Source organism: Seriola lalandi, unplaced genomic scaffold (genome assembly GCF_002814215.2).
Source record: "Seriola lalandi dorsalis isolate HSWRI2012SDOR001 ecotype SW California unplaced genomic scaffold, Sedor1 jcf7180002053898, whole genome shotgun sequence".
Taxonomy (NCBI): domain Eukaryota; kingdom Metazoa; phylum Chordata; class Actinopteri; order Carangiformes; family Carangidae; genus Seriola; species Seriola lalandi.
The window spans coordinates 1,016,667-1,031,457 of record NW_019524451.1 but is presented as its reverse complement, the minus strand read 5'-3'; the positions used below and the strand labels follow the sequence as shown (position 1 = coordinate 1,031,457).

The window sequence follows — 14,791 nt, the reverse complement described above, 5'->3', positions numbered from 1 at the left end:
TAACAATGTGGAAAAATAACATTTCTACTCAGAATAAAAAGGAACTGAGAGAGGGCATTTCACAAAGAGGAACTTCTCTAGAGAACATTTTTGTTTTATGAGTCAACCTTGGACAAAAACAGTGATGCTTTACCAAAGGGAGTAGAACGCTGAATTCAACTACATCCTGCAGACTGACAGCTAAAATGGAGCATAACTGTCAGTCACTTGTCTCCTCTTAGTCTGGGGGCTATATGTGCTGCTTAAAATAATGAGAATACACAGTAAAGAAACAATTTTGGTATGTGAGAGCTTGTCTTTTAATCCAATTAGTTTTGGAACAGCCAAACATTCTGTATACTAGGTTTGCTTGCAAAAAGACAGAAGACCACGAGATAACAAAAAGCTGGCTTTCAATACATGTTAGTTTATGGACTCATAAGTAGCAACTGTAATTTAAAAATATACTTAATGCCGCTATGCTTCATCACCATCTTAAAGTGTTTAGTGCCCACACTAGAAAAACACGGCACTCTGTGACAGCAACAGAGATTGAATGAAGATCAAGTCGCTACACTCCTGCTGTTTCACTAATATTTTACTATTGACAGTAACACAGCAAAAAATACCATTTTAGATTGATTACTGGCAGGATAATTCAAATTTGCATATAATAAAAATTAATTCAGAAGCAAGTGATTATCAGGGAAAATATTCAACTCAAAGTCAATTGAATTTATTCATTTCCATAGCCACAGGAAAATTACAAATTATTCTTCATAATATTTCATTTTGTTGTTATTCTGCATATGGTTTTGTTTTGTTAACATGCTCACCTTTTGAATTAACTTCATGAATAAAACAACACAAAAAAGGGGGAAGAATACAAAACCACAATTTGATTTTTCTCCCTATCGTTTCTTAGTTTTAATAGTTTCAACAGCTTTATATATTGAAACATTACATTTACATGCACATGAATGTATGTGTGTATGTGTGTCGAGACCAGTAGTCCTCATAGGGACAAAAGCCTGGTCTTAATGAGTCAAAACATCCTTTCTAAGGTCCTGGTTAAAGTTGGGGTTTGGGTTAGGCTGTCAGCAAACGGACAGGGTAAATGCAACGTCCTGACAAGGATAGCTGCACAAACTTGTCTGCATGTTTATATTTGTGTACAGGCATGTATTTGCTGTACTATTCATTTGACACGTTTTCTCTTTCTTGGTGAAGGAACCAGCCAGCTTAGCTTCAAGCACATCACCCTATAATTGTTCCTTGGTTCATATCTGTCATGACACTTCTATAGGTCTGCAGCCGCTGTCACAAACCACAGCCTGCAGCTCTAATGGGGTCGCTCTATTTTTTCCTCAGTATCTCATACAACCAGCCTTTGTTCCTCATAGCACAATCTGGAGATGCCATTAGTGGGGAGGGAGACAGTGATGTTTAGTGACAGCCAACGACTCCTCTGGTCAAGAAAGTGCCCTAGAGTCACACACACACCCCTCCACTCTGACTGAATACAGCCTCAGCTCCCAGAGTTCACCTTTGTTCTAGCTATATGAAAAGCAAAAAGCTAATTGTGTGACAGGGGTCGGGATGGGCAGCATCCACGACAGCCTGAGTTGTGCCACTGCGTAAAGCTGCCAGCCCTTCTTGTCAAACATACAGCAAGAAAATCCGACACAAAAATTAGGCGAGAAGGGGGAGGCTCTCATTTTGCTGCAAGTGGCAGTTTTTGTCTTTGTGTTCTGTTCATGACTATTGTCATCACATTTAGGGCTGAGCTCAAAAACATGCAGAAATTCTGCAAGCAGCTGGGTACGATGATAAGGGAGAAGCTACATGGCCTGTTTGGAGCTGATAACTCAGACTCAGCATAAATCAAACACCTTCTGGCGATTCAAATAATTTGTACAGTTGGGCATCATATGTTGAGAAGGGATAGAAGAATTCAGTTCAGGAAAGTATCATGCCTCAGTGCCCCAAAATGAAATGCTGCAGACTTGTCAAATTATATCTTCCAAGTGAAATGCTTATGCTGTGATTTACCAGCATCACTGTATAATATACAACTTTTTTTTTTCCTCCTTTTTTTATTAATTAATTAATTAATTTATTTTTTACACAGAGTCTCCAACTTTTTCCAGCTACTTCCACCACAAATGTTAAATGATGTGAACACATTTTATTTCCTCTACCATTAGTTACAAAATGAGTGAAGTCTTGTCTTGACTGTTCTGTGGTTATTCAATAAAGCCAAACACACAGGAAAATCAGCTTGTGGTTCATTTGTGGATAGAGTCATGTGGAGACAATACCACAGACCACTCTATAGGCAGTTAATGGGTTTACTTTGCTGCTACATGCTTGTGGGACCTCAAGCCCTACTGTTTGCTTTAGGCGCTGGCAATATCCACCAAGCTGTGGAGGCTCTGTGCGTCAGTGCTGGCTTAACACAAAATGGCAGCCTGTTACAGACGATGGGCACGAATAATGCCTGAGTTTATGTTGGGAGGGAAAAAAAAGTCGACACATGAATATAAACCAAAGCGTGCTACTTATCTCAATGCTTGAAATGTGTTTTACTGACGAGTTGTAGCTTTATGGTGATAATGCTGACATGGAAAAGTAGACAAAAATCATATTTCCAAATGATCCGTCAGCTTCTCAGCCTCCTCTAATGAGCGAGGAGAGCTAAGGCATGCCGTTGATTAATATAATGGATTCTGAAAGGTAAGACACATTTGATAAAAGGAAAGCTGAAGCCTGCCAAGGCAAGAGAAAAGCGCTTTTGTGAGTTCTTAGGAATGTTATCCAAGTAAAGAAGTCCTTTTTTATACATGGGGCCGGTTTGTTTCACAATTTCATCGTGAGCCTTTGAACACGAGTGGGACAAATCCTTTCTTACAAATCTGGACAAGGAATACTTCTGTAGCAGAGTGCACAAAGATAAAAGACTTTTTTTGTGTAGCAAACGATCTTCTTAAAATGATTACTCCTCTCCTGTGTGTAAAAGCTTAGGATTTCACAGTGTAATATTTCTGCAGGAAAACAGATAAAAAAAATATTTTTTTATTTAAGGGAAAAAAGTTTAACAATGACATTTCCAACAACAATCTGACTCAACCACAAAAGTTATTATTTAATAATTACTTTAGTGAAAATGGCAGAGCAAAGCCATATGCAGTGTATGTTGCAGACCAAGAAATTAGAAAATAAGCCAAATTGCATTTGGCTTTGTGATGACTCAGGCTGAAACCAATCTGTCCAAGTTTTCAGTCGGGTAATTTTAAAACCAGAAATATCATTTTAAATAGCTAAGTATGGACTGTCCAATCTCGCAATTCTCACGGTGGCACTTCCATCAGACATTACTGGGGTGATTCAGGAACATGGTATGAAGTCTGGTTCTGGGAACTTTAAAAAAATAGAAATAGATAATTCATAAGAGCACTTCAGATTTCAACTGAAAGACAGCAGCACCAATAGAAAAGGCTGCTCAGTCACAGACAGAGTCTAATATAGTATCATCAATTTCTTTTAGTGAAAAGCATGAGGTGACTTTGGACAAGTGCAAGCATGACCAGACACACGGTACACTTACTGTATCTGTGAAATATAGAGAACAGATATGGGTTGTACATACAGTACTGTACAAATGTTTTAGGCACTCTAGATGTTTAGATTCTTATCCATCACGCCATACCATCAGGGAGGCATCTGATTGGTTCCAAATTCATTCAGCAGCATGAGCATACATACAGCACACAGCCATATAGCCAGAGTTATAATAAGGACTATCTTCAGAGACAACAAGAACAAGGAGTACTGCAACAGATGGTATGGCCCCCACAGAGCCATGATCTCAACATTATGTCAGTCTGGGATTACATGAAGAGACAGAAGACCCTGAGACAGCCTAAATCCACAGAAGAAGTGTGGCATGTTCTCCAATATGCTTGGAACAAACCTGCCAAGTACCTTCAAAAACTGTGCACAAGTCTTATCGAGGAGAGCTGGTGCTGTTTAAAGGCAGAGGATGATCACAGCAAATATGGATTTGATTTAGGTTTACTTCACTTTGCACGAAGTTAACTGAGAAATAAAAACTCTTTCTGGAATTATTTTGGAGTCCCGAAACTGCACGTTAGGGGTTTAAGTATGTTAATGTAAGCAGTTAGAGGCAGGGAGCACAGTGTGTATGACAATCAGGCTGGCATACAGTCATGTCTAGTAATTACAAGTAAGAGTATGTGTTGTGTTTATGTGCCTATGCATGTTGATGTGTTCATATGCAGAAAAATAAAAAAGGAGGTAAAGAGGTGAGGCTGGTGGTAAAAGAGGCCTTGCAACAGTTAGTCAGTTTGGCCTAAAACAAAGAAAAAAAGTAAAAAATAAATTTTGCCTTTTTCTGTTCCCTTTTTAACCCTTTCCCTTGGCATGTGTATCTATTCATTTTCTCCTTTGTTTCCTCATTAGACACTTATAAAGAAAGCAGAAGAGGGATCACCTTCCTCAGACCCTCAGGTAGGGGCAGCCCAGTGCGAGTCAGACATTGCTTCCCATTCAAACAAACCAAAAAAAAAAGTGGAAAAAGAAAAGCCCCCAAACCCTCCAGGGGGAGCCTGCTCATTGTGGATTAATGTGCCTTTATGAAGTTGTCATGTCTGGTAGAGATTAAGGGGGCCCAGTCCTCCCTCCCTCCCTCCCTCCCCATACTGCACCACATCAGTCTGGCCCAGTGGAGCCCCCTGGTGCCATGAGGGCTAGACCAGAGGAACATGTCACACCAAAATCCTTATCAGATCAGAGTCCAATGGTGACACTGGAAGCACTAAAAGACAATAAATATATTAATGATAATAGTGCACAGACTGTATATTAAATAAACAGAGGAGAACACTGAGTTACTTTAATTCTAAAGGCTGATCATTTTCCACACCAAAGTCAATATCTGGTGCTTACTGAGGCCCAACTTGTTGTGCAAGAGGGTTAGTCTGATGGAAATACTCCAGTAAAGTTGAAGGATTTTTGTATAACTGGCTTGTGGTTTCTGGCCTTCTGACTATACGAATAAAAGTAGATATTTTCTTATGTGATTACAGGACAGCTGGGGACACAATAGAAGAACATTGAAATCGAATCTGAAGAAGACCTGAAATCCAACTCTGAGTCAGTTCAAAAATGTCCACACACTAGATTTCTACAACCGAGGTCAGAGTCATGTAGTTACGTGTGATAAAATGGAAAACCACTCAATGCTGCCTCTTGACATGTCAATGACATTGAGAGCGCAGATTTCACAGAACACCATCTAGACACCGATCAAAACAGCAGTAGATTGGCTATTGTCATCACAATTACATTTACAACATTTGGTGGGCACTCTTATCCAGAGTGACTTACAATGCTGCTCAGAGATCATGATTAAAAACTCCATTGTCAGATCAAGTGAACAGACATTTGGCGACATTTGTGACCACTCTTGGGATGACTCTGTGATCCCCACACCCCACAGGATCTGTTCAGGGCATGTGCAGATGTCTAGACATTCTGCAAACATCAAAATGTCTGCAATTATAGCAAAGAGTTTATCAGGGTGTTTAAAACCGAATGTATGAGCCCCCGGATCCCACAAATGATGCAAAAATCTTTTAGTGTGCTTCATACCTAGCATATCCCAATTGACTTTTCAGCTCCAATTAGATTGTCAAATCTGGAATAACAGAGATGAATAATCCTCTATAGTGTCTTCATCTTATGAATGATGGGATGTTCTGCAGTGGGAGTAAAAATTTGCTACAGTGACTCAGAAATAAAGGATGGATGAAGTCATTAGAGGAGCTGTTAACAATATTGTATGAACTGAGCTCGGTCAGAGGCCGGCGTACATTCAATCACTGCTTGAAATTGGACACCAACTCACATTCATTAAATGCCAGACCCATCAAACAAATAACTCCTTAGATTCTTGTTTATTGGTCACCAGATGTCTGCCCGCCCCAACTGCATGTTAGGCAAATTAATTAAATGAGCAAATTGAACTGAGCTTTGTTGTTTTTTACTGAAGGAGTTGAACAGTGCCAACTCCCAAAAGAAGCAATGGCAAAATTGTAATCAATAACCTGTAACAGCACTTTCAAGTCTATAAAAACAGCATACCCACAAATACGCATTAAGCAGTGTCCAATTAAGCTAAAGCAGCATCTGCTAGGCCAGAGTGGAAGTACTACAGCACATTGACATCATACTGTCTTTTGACAGAGGAGGCTTGAACACTAACAAGAGCTGCAATATATCTACTATCCACCCACACCAGAATTCATGCTGATGTCAGTTTATATCTGTCAATTGACTACGCCCAGCAGACTGAACCCAAGACCTGTTGTGGACTAATGAAAGGTACATCAACATAGTGTGTACAAGCCCGAAGCTTTTTAATTAAAAAGAAATGAGATCCAGGAGTGTAGACACTTTTTGCCTGTACATGAGAATATCTTTACTAATGAGCAACGCTTTGTTTGAGCTATCACCAGAAGATTTGCCTGCATGCTCGAATTTACACATACACACAGAAATATTCAACTTTCACATCCAGTGCAAAGACTGCCACTGAGCAGTGTCAAGAGTTAAAAATCACCTAAATAAGGCAGAACCTAACAATGTGACAGAAATGATATATTTAGATCACCAAAAACAACTGAGACATTTCCATGACAACTGAGCAAATGCTATCTGCTGATTAAGTCCTTAATATGCAGTTGAAACTTATGGAAAAAGCTAATAAGTAGATTAGGTTTTTGTCAAAAAAAAAAAAAAAAAAATGTATATCTCCATGTGTTTACATTTTAACTCATAGGGGAAAATAAAGTTAATGTGCTAGGAGCATATACAGTGATAGATATTGTACGAAACAAATATACTGTATCCACTATAAGAGAGATGGGTGGGAATGGACGGACCTATCCTGTCTACAGGTATAGCTTAATTTTAGTGATTTTATTCCACCATTTATCTAATTTTCAGAGTTCTTTTTATCATCTCAAAATTAGAAATAGTGTTATTTAGTAATTCTAGTGTTGATTTATCAGACAATGTTGCTACATTGCTCCTGCATCACATAACCACAGGTAGCCACAGGGAAACTGAGGAGCACTTGCAGTTCACAGAGCAGCACTTAATTTCAACAAATTTTTAATTGCAACAGTTGGTTCACAAGTTTCTCCCATCGGCTATATCAAACATTCACCACTGTCAGTTTTTCAAATGCATTATGGCGAGTTGTTCTCTCCAAGACAAAGGCATATATTGGATCTAGTTGCCAGCCAACTTTAAACTGAGCAAATCTAATAAGGGGAATCTAATGATACAGTAAATAGTTCCCACAGTGGTTCAGTAGTTGAGCAAACGTAGCCCACTGGAAACCATAAGGAGAAAGAGAACTTAAAACGTTTATGAGGGTTGTATGGTGTTAATATTTTTTTAATAAACAGGTACAAACAAGGAAATGCTGCTTTAGATGACTCTTGATTGGCTTGATGACAAAGGTCTTGGTATAGCTACAAAAAATTGGAGAATACTCAGATTCACTGTGACAGTATGGCATCTAAATGATAACAACTTATTGAGGTTTACTATTGTAATCATTGATGTGTATTTGTACTCACTGAACAGAAAGATTATGATTAACTGTTCAACTCTGTCTGTAAACCAGACTCAATGTTCTCCAACGCAGACCAAGACGCCCCAGGCCCTACAACATTTTATACTTGAAATCTGTGTCATTTCTGCTATAACTGGTTACTTCCCATCATAAGAGTCCATTTCTTTCATATCACTAAACCTTCAATATTAATTCTGCCTGAAATGCAGGATTGTAAATCAGCTGCTAATTAACTAAAACAATGCCAGAGCAGAGCTGTTACCTACTCAATTTTTGAAATTCAAGCATTGGTGGTGACTGTAGGCATCAAAACATACTTTGATTTAACATGAATGCATTATCAGTGGACATTTAAATCCATAGAAGTCATAATCAAGTGCAGGGGGTGCTGTACAAGGGAGCGACTGGCCTCAATGGTAGCTGTGTGTCATGATTAATTCTATTGGAGTAAGGACTTGAATGTGTTTTCCGTGAGCCTAGTGTTCCTGATGGCCTTGCCAAGAAAATCTGCTGCTTAGCTTTAAGCTTTGAATCTGTAATGTTCAGACCTCATTTCACATCGGGAAGTGGTTTGTTTGGGAAAAACAATAACGGAGGGACCTACATAGATCAGAGAGGCTGTTCTCTCGCTGGTACACATTTAGGGTGGATGATAAATGGTTTATGTTTTGTGGGAATTAACGTGCACGGCGTAAGATCAGACTGATTTCTGGAGATGATTTCAGGTACAAGTGGAAAATGGAGGAAAACAAAACAATTTCTCTATTTGTTCCTTCGCATATCTATAAGCAAAGACACAGAGCAAAAGGTGACACAAATGACATCAGTAATGTTGTATCAATACTGAATTATTAACAAGCTCGCTGCTAAACCCAGCATATTCTAACCTTACATCACACAACGTGCTGTCTGCGCTTGAATGTGCTCTGAGAGTCAGCGCTCTGTTGACTCAGTTGAATTGCTTGCCTAAGGCGTCAGTGCCTGGACACATACACATAATTAGGAAAGGTCACTGTGCCTCCTGTCTTGTCAACAAAATCACTTCAAGATGACAAATTCTGGCTCAGACTGAGCCAGACCTCCCTCCGATACCCTTGCCAATCAAGCGCCAGCAGGGCTCTCCGAGTAGCCTTAGGTGATTTCTAATTATGTTTTTTACATGCCATACTAAACAGGGGTAAGCATAACAATGAGCCATACATTTGGTTGGAGGTATGTTCTCTCTTCACGGTTGAAGTGGCAGATAAAAGTTTAATTATCTTATAACTTTATACTTCAAGCTGCTTAAAAAACAGCCTTCATTCAAATGAGCGCACTTCTCCTCAATATTACAACAAAATATCGACATACAGATGCTTCCCACTCTTGACATGCAGGTGTATACAGTTAACCTACCTGCCGCAAAAACACACAAGATTTTAATGAACAGAAAATCAGTATTAAACAAGATGGCATTAGACTGAAGTGCCAAACAGCAGCTCACGTTAAATGACCTTCACACCGTTTCGAAGTTCCTTTCCCACCACATGCTCTGCAGACTTTCCATCCAGTCCACTGTATGATGAAGTGGAAGTGGCTTTCACATCGCTCCCTGGTGGCCTCACTAAGGAACTATTAATCTATGGCTCTCCATATTGCATTCAGACCCGCCTTCCCCAGCCACCACCTGGCCTGAAGTAAAGGCCAGAAGAGGGCCCAGAGGAATGGACAGTCTCTTATTATGAGCTACACCAAGACACCTCTGGGTTTCTAAGCACTTCCTCTGACAGTGACTGATGGCCAATTAACCATTTGAAGAAGAGTATTGATCATTTGGAGAACAGGAAGGAGCTGGAAAGTGGAAACATCTCCTAACATACCACTATTCTCACTGTACAAACTCAGCAGCCAGACAGCACATCATGGATACTATAAACAAACACAAGAAAGTATTTTCACATACCGTATCTAAGACTAGCACACACCAAATGTCCACCACCTCTATTTTCTAGTTAGCAAAATCATGGTCAAGAGATTCGGCGGAAGGAAATTACCCCTGAGTGTCTGTTGGCAGCATTAGGATTGTCTATTGTGACTAACTTCCAGACATTGCCCTCAACCTTCGCATGAGCCATTGTTGTGTGCTTAAGTGAATTTTTTTTTTCCCCAGCAAGAAAACACAGCATCCTAGTTTCAAGGTCGGTATTGCATGTTCTTCCTCACCACGGGAGTGTAAGAGAGAAAGGGATAACCCAGGGAAAAGAACATTTGATTAGACCCTCCAGGGAAAGACTCAAGAACAAGCTCATCCCGACTTCTCATTGGTGGCCTTTGGATATATGAGGCTGGTCGCTGGCATGGGATGGTTAGAAGCAGCAGACACAGAACAGCAGAGATTCAGGGCAATCTCCCAACTGCTGATACAATGTCAGATCCTGTGCCCTCCTATGAATTATGGTCGAGGTTTCCATTGAGACGTAGGGTAATCTCATCCCACATCAGAGGTGAAAGGTCGATTTTATGCTGCCTAGATAGAAAAGCACTGATAGGGACTATGGTGCACTGCATTTCAGGCAGGACACAGCCTAACTTCAACCCCTAAGCGCTCCCACATAGAACTGAATCATAGAAATGGGGTAATTGAAACAAAAGGGCAGAGTTTGACAGAGATGTAGTGCCTTTGCAGGGCCTCTGCGCAGACTGCAGAAAATAACACCTAACTCCTCCCCTCTGCGAGGTTCATCCTCCGTGTGTCCTCGGCCACGGCTGTGTCCTTCCTTTACTCCTCAAGATTGCCATTTGCAAATGATAAGCGTAGGGACATAGCCTTCTGAAAGATAAGGCGCCCGGGCATTTGTCACCAAATGGAGCGTGCTCCTCCATTGTTTAAAGCTGACCTGTGTTGACATCCACTGTTTACCTTTTATTCATTTATGCTGAACTATTATCTATGCCTCCATTAATCACACTGACTCTAACTGAAGAAACTACATTTGGCAAAACTTGGACAGGAAGCATATTCATTTAATTCATCTGTATTCTTTCTAGCAAACAAATTAACATGATGGAAAGAGTAAAAAAAAAAAAAAAAAAAAAAAAAAAAAAGAAGCAATATATTTGATCAGCTCCGTCCTGCAAAGAAGCAATTCCAGCTCAATTTTTCATTGTGATATTGTCCAATTCAAATTCTGTAAGCAGCCTCCTTGAACGATATATACTGCGGTTGTACATCGCGCTAATTTACTGGGTGAGTATCAGCAGTTGAGAAAATAAATAATTTTATATAAAATTCCCTCCCCCAGTGCACAACATTCTTCCCGTTGTCTGTGTCATTTGAATTCATCTCCCATGACTAGAGGGAACAAAAACTCTTTCTGGTAGTAAATTATCACTTGCCTGTAAAAGACTATATCCCTGCAAATACATGGCGATCATTTGCCATGCATTAGCTATGGGACAGAAACGAAGTGGTTTTAAATTCCTTTGACCAGAAGGCAATTTCCCCCAATAAATTATGTTAATTTCAGCTTTCGCTCTCCTTATCGCATTCTTTAGTGAGTCAATGAGGAGAGACAAAACTGGGTGCAAGAAAATGTCAACTCTGGGATGATTCACATTAGAATGATGAGAGACATCTGGCAAAAGAATCCCTTATATTACTGTAATAAGAAATTGGATGTCACAAATGACTGTATTATGCAACAGGTTTCTGCTTGTTGTCTTTTAATGGCCATCTCCTTGCATCATCACAAGGTTTACACCCCGTGGAAATTGCTCTGAGGTGACTGTTCACACAAGTAGGAAGGTGCCTGATACCAAATCCCATGCTCCCTCACTGAACCAGACAACAATTGCTTGGCAACACTCTCACTGGGCAGAGGGAAAAACAAAGAAAAGTCAGGGATTTTTATTCTCTCTGCGTTGATAGCTGCATTTTTGATTATCTTTTCTTGATTAGGTAACAAAGGGCTAACAACAGTCAACAGACTAACAGGCAAGTTTAAATAAATGGGAAATAAGAGGAGCAACAGGGTTGAATAATCTGCAGAAATACACCTAACACAGGCAGCAGAAACGCATGTATGCAAATTTGTGTTCTGCTTCGCCTGCGTGTGCAGGCACACAGTGTAGTACAGTTCTTAGTTCCTGAGGCTGAAAGCACACCTACCCCCTCTGTCCTGTCCGGTCCTTCAGATCACTCACAACCCAGTGAAAGAGAAAGTGCTCAGCCAGCTCAAATCTAGATTGACAGGCCTACCTTTATTACTGACTGAGTTATGTTTCCCTGCAAAACAGACAAGTCGGCTTTTGATACCGATGAATGCAGAGTCAGCACCTTGCCTCTCTACACAGGATGACTGTCCCAGCCCTGATGTAGAAAGAATTGGCTACCAAATTACTTTCCAATCCATTTCTGGAACTCACTCTGTCCTATAAAAGTAGACTGTAAGCTGTGATGGGAGCTTATAAGGATGCTTATACTGACCTAATATATGATAGAATGTGACAGACTGAGACAAGGAGAAAGGGTCTGCCCAGAAATGTGATACAGAAGACAAAAAAGAATAAAACATGTTACCTACAACCCTGTATTCATCTATTCTCTGAACTGGCTTATTACTATTCAGGGTCACAGGAGGGCTGGGAGCATATCCCAGCATGCACTGTGTGAAAGGCAGGGAAACACCCTGGCCACATCGCCAGTCTATAACAGGGCAAACAAAGAAACACACACACTGTATCACACCTATGGGAATTTAGAGCCTTAAAATCGACCTACAGCTGCGGGTGTTTGGACTGTGGGAGGAAACCAGAGCATTAAGAGGAAACCTAACGGACAAGGGAAGAACACGCAGCATCCACACACAACTGAAGCACCAAGTCACTTCTTGCTGTGAGGCAACATCACCCAACTACTGGAACACCACGCCATCCATATAACCCAGCAACCCAATCAAAATACATCAGTTTCAACATGCATCATAAAATTACTTGTAAATACCACCGCACTGCTACTTACTTAGCTTGATATATGAGGTCCCTGGAGCACGACTGTTTATTTAATCCTAATATATTCATAATTATACGCTAATTAATGCAAGAGAAAAGCCCTCTTAATTCATCATCTCAGTGTCCTGAAGCAAGAGACACAATTACACCAACTTTAACATGTTTGCCTTCTGTCCAAAGCAAGGTTAACAGTTTGGAAACAAGCGCAAGGCAAATGATGTGTGAAATTCTCCTGTTCTGGATACTCACCAGCAGCTTCCAGCTGTGTGGCATTGTGGGGATGATATTTCACATTAGGGAGAATGAGTGAATAAAGTGTTTTGAAAAATAGTCTAAATGCTAAACTGTGAAATGGTGAGTAATGGACAACATGGAAACTGATTGCATTGATCAAATCATAGATTTGGATGTTAGATGACCTGCTGGACTGTGCATTATACAGCCTGTAACATTAAGGGTCAATGACCAGCTCCTCTATTATAGATATTAAAACATAATTTGCACCAGTATTATTATTAATAATAATATAACTTTGAGGATATTTGATGTTTGGAATGAAAAATCTAGCCGAGCACAAAGGAAAATCTGAAACTGCATTACAGGCTATCTCACAAATGGCTTATTTGCTGCTACTGAGGGAAACTTATCTCTAGTCTGAGTACTTGCTCACCCCACTGTTGGTGATTGTTTTGTACATCAAAGCACATTTGCATGCAATCGGGAGTGTCTGGCCAAGAGGCTACATCATAAAATGTAACTCATCAGTGCGAGTAGGTCGTCTACCAACTCCGTAAAGCTGTCACCATACTGCAAATGCAGCAGGAACGAGTCCTGGCCAGAGAGAAACGGGGAGCTGAATGATCCTGGTTGCAGCCAGCAGAGCCCCCGATTAGATGGAGGGATACAGGCAAGGAATACACGGTTTGTCCGGTCCTGCTCGTAGCTCCACATCTCAAAGATTAGCGAGGAGATACTCTGCTAATATAAGAACTAGTATCGCAAAAAAAAAAAAAAAATGAAGTGAAGGTTGTTTATGTGACTGCATAAAAAAGAAGCTTTATGTTACTGAGCATTGCCTTTTATTATCCACGGGCCCGTCTGTTAAAACACCTCATATAGTGCAGGTTGGCTCTTACTCCTTCCAAGCAGGTGTAACTTCCCTCACAGTCACGACAGTAGTACGGATAAAATACATGCTACAGACTTCATGGCGCTGCTTCAAATAAATACATGTAGCAACATTAGAAAGCTGGATAATAAGAGAGGCTGTTCAAGTTTTAACCTTGGTAGACATGTTAGAAGCTACACACTCTCCCGAGTAACCTTGAAGGTGCAGGCTAATTGACGAGTGTTAGTGCTAGCAAATTATAGAACAATAACCACTGCCAACAACGTGCTCTGTCACGCGGGGCTGCATTTCGTAAAAAAAATAAAATAAACCAAAAAAAAAAAATAGAAGCAACATGGGCAAACAACTTGGCACGTGCAGCATTTTTTGTCTACTTACTGTGGTTTTTCCTCACACAAAAAAAATAAAATAACATAATTAACCAAAAGCACAAAATGATAGTGTAACTCACCAGTGCAGGTGAAGCCAGCGAAGACGAGCCAGAGCACATGGAGCGTAGCGCTGAACCTACAGCGGACAAAGGGGCCCAGAAGTAAGGGCATCTTCGTGTTTTCTTTTCTTTCTTTCTTATCACCTAAGTTTGAAAATAAATCAAGGCGCAGAGAAGAAACACTGGCACACTGGGCTTGTTCAGGTCCGGAGAGAGTCCTCTGTAGCAGTAAACGCCTTTTTTTTTTCACAACGCCCAAGTCTTTTCCTCAACACATATCCTCCTGCCGTACCGTGGCCATCAGTATCCCGGTCTTGCGTCTTCGTTGCTCAGAACAACGCATCACAGGTGTGGTAAATAAAGTGCTGCCTCGCTCTCCGCCGCGGGTTTCACTGTCGGCTTCACTGTATTTTTCCAAAGCCGCCGTCCGCTCACAACTCTCCCTCTCTCACTGAGCCGAGGAGTGAGGCAGTTTCTTGTCACTTTGGAGCCTTCGCGCGAAAGAATACCTTCTCCAAATGCGAAAATTGTAAGAATTGGCATCAGAGAAAGAACATCTGCTTGCACAGCAATGCTGGAGTGTTGAGAGTCAGGGAAG

The 14,791-nt window shown here is 40.6% G+C and overlaps 1 protein-coding gene across 2 annotated transcripts in view; it reads right to left on the bottom strand.

The window, feature by feature from the left end:
* unc5a (unc-5 netrin receptor A) overlaps positions 1–14,761 on the bottom strand; it is a 129,890-nt gene extending 115,129 nt beyond the window's left edge. For both annotated transcript variants that reach the window (XM_087172902.1, XM_023402146.2), the window contains exon 1: positions 14,215–14,761. In XM_087172902.1, the coding sequence (XP_087029028.1) occupies positions 14,215–14,305 (91 nt within the window). In that variant the 5' untranslated portion in view covers positions 14,306–14,761. The remainder of the gene's footprint in view (positions 1–14,214) is intronic.
* Between the last annotated feature and the right edge of the window lie 30 nt (positions 14,762–14,791).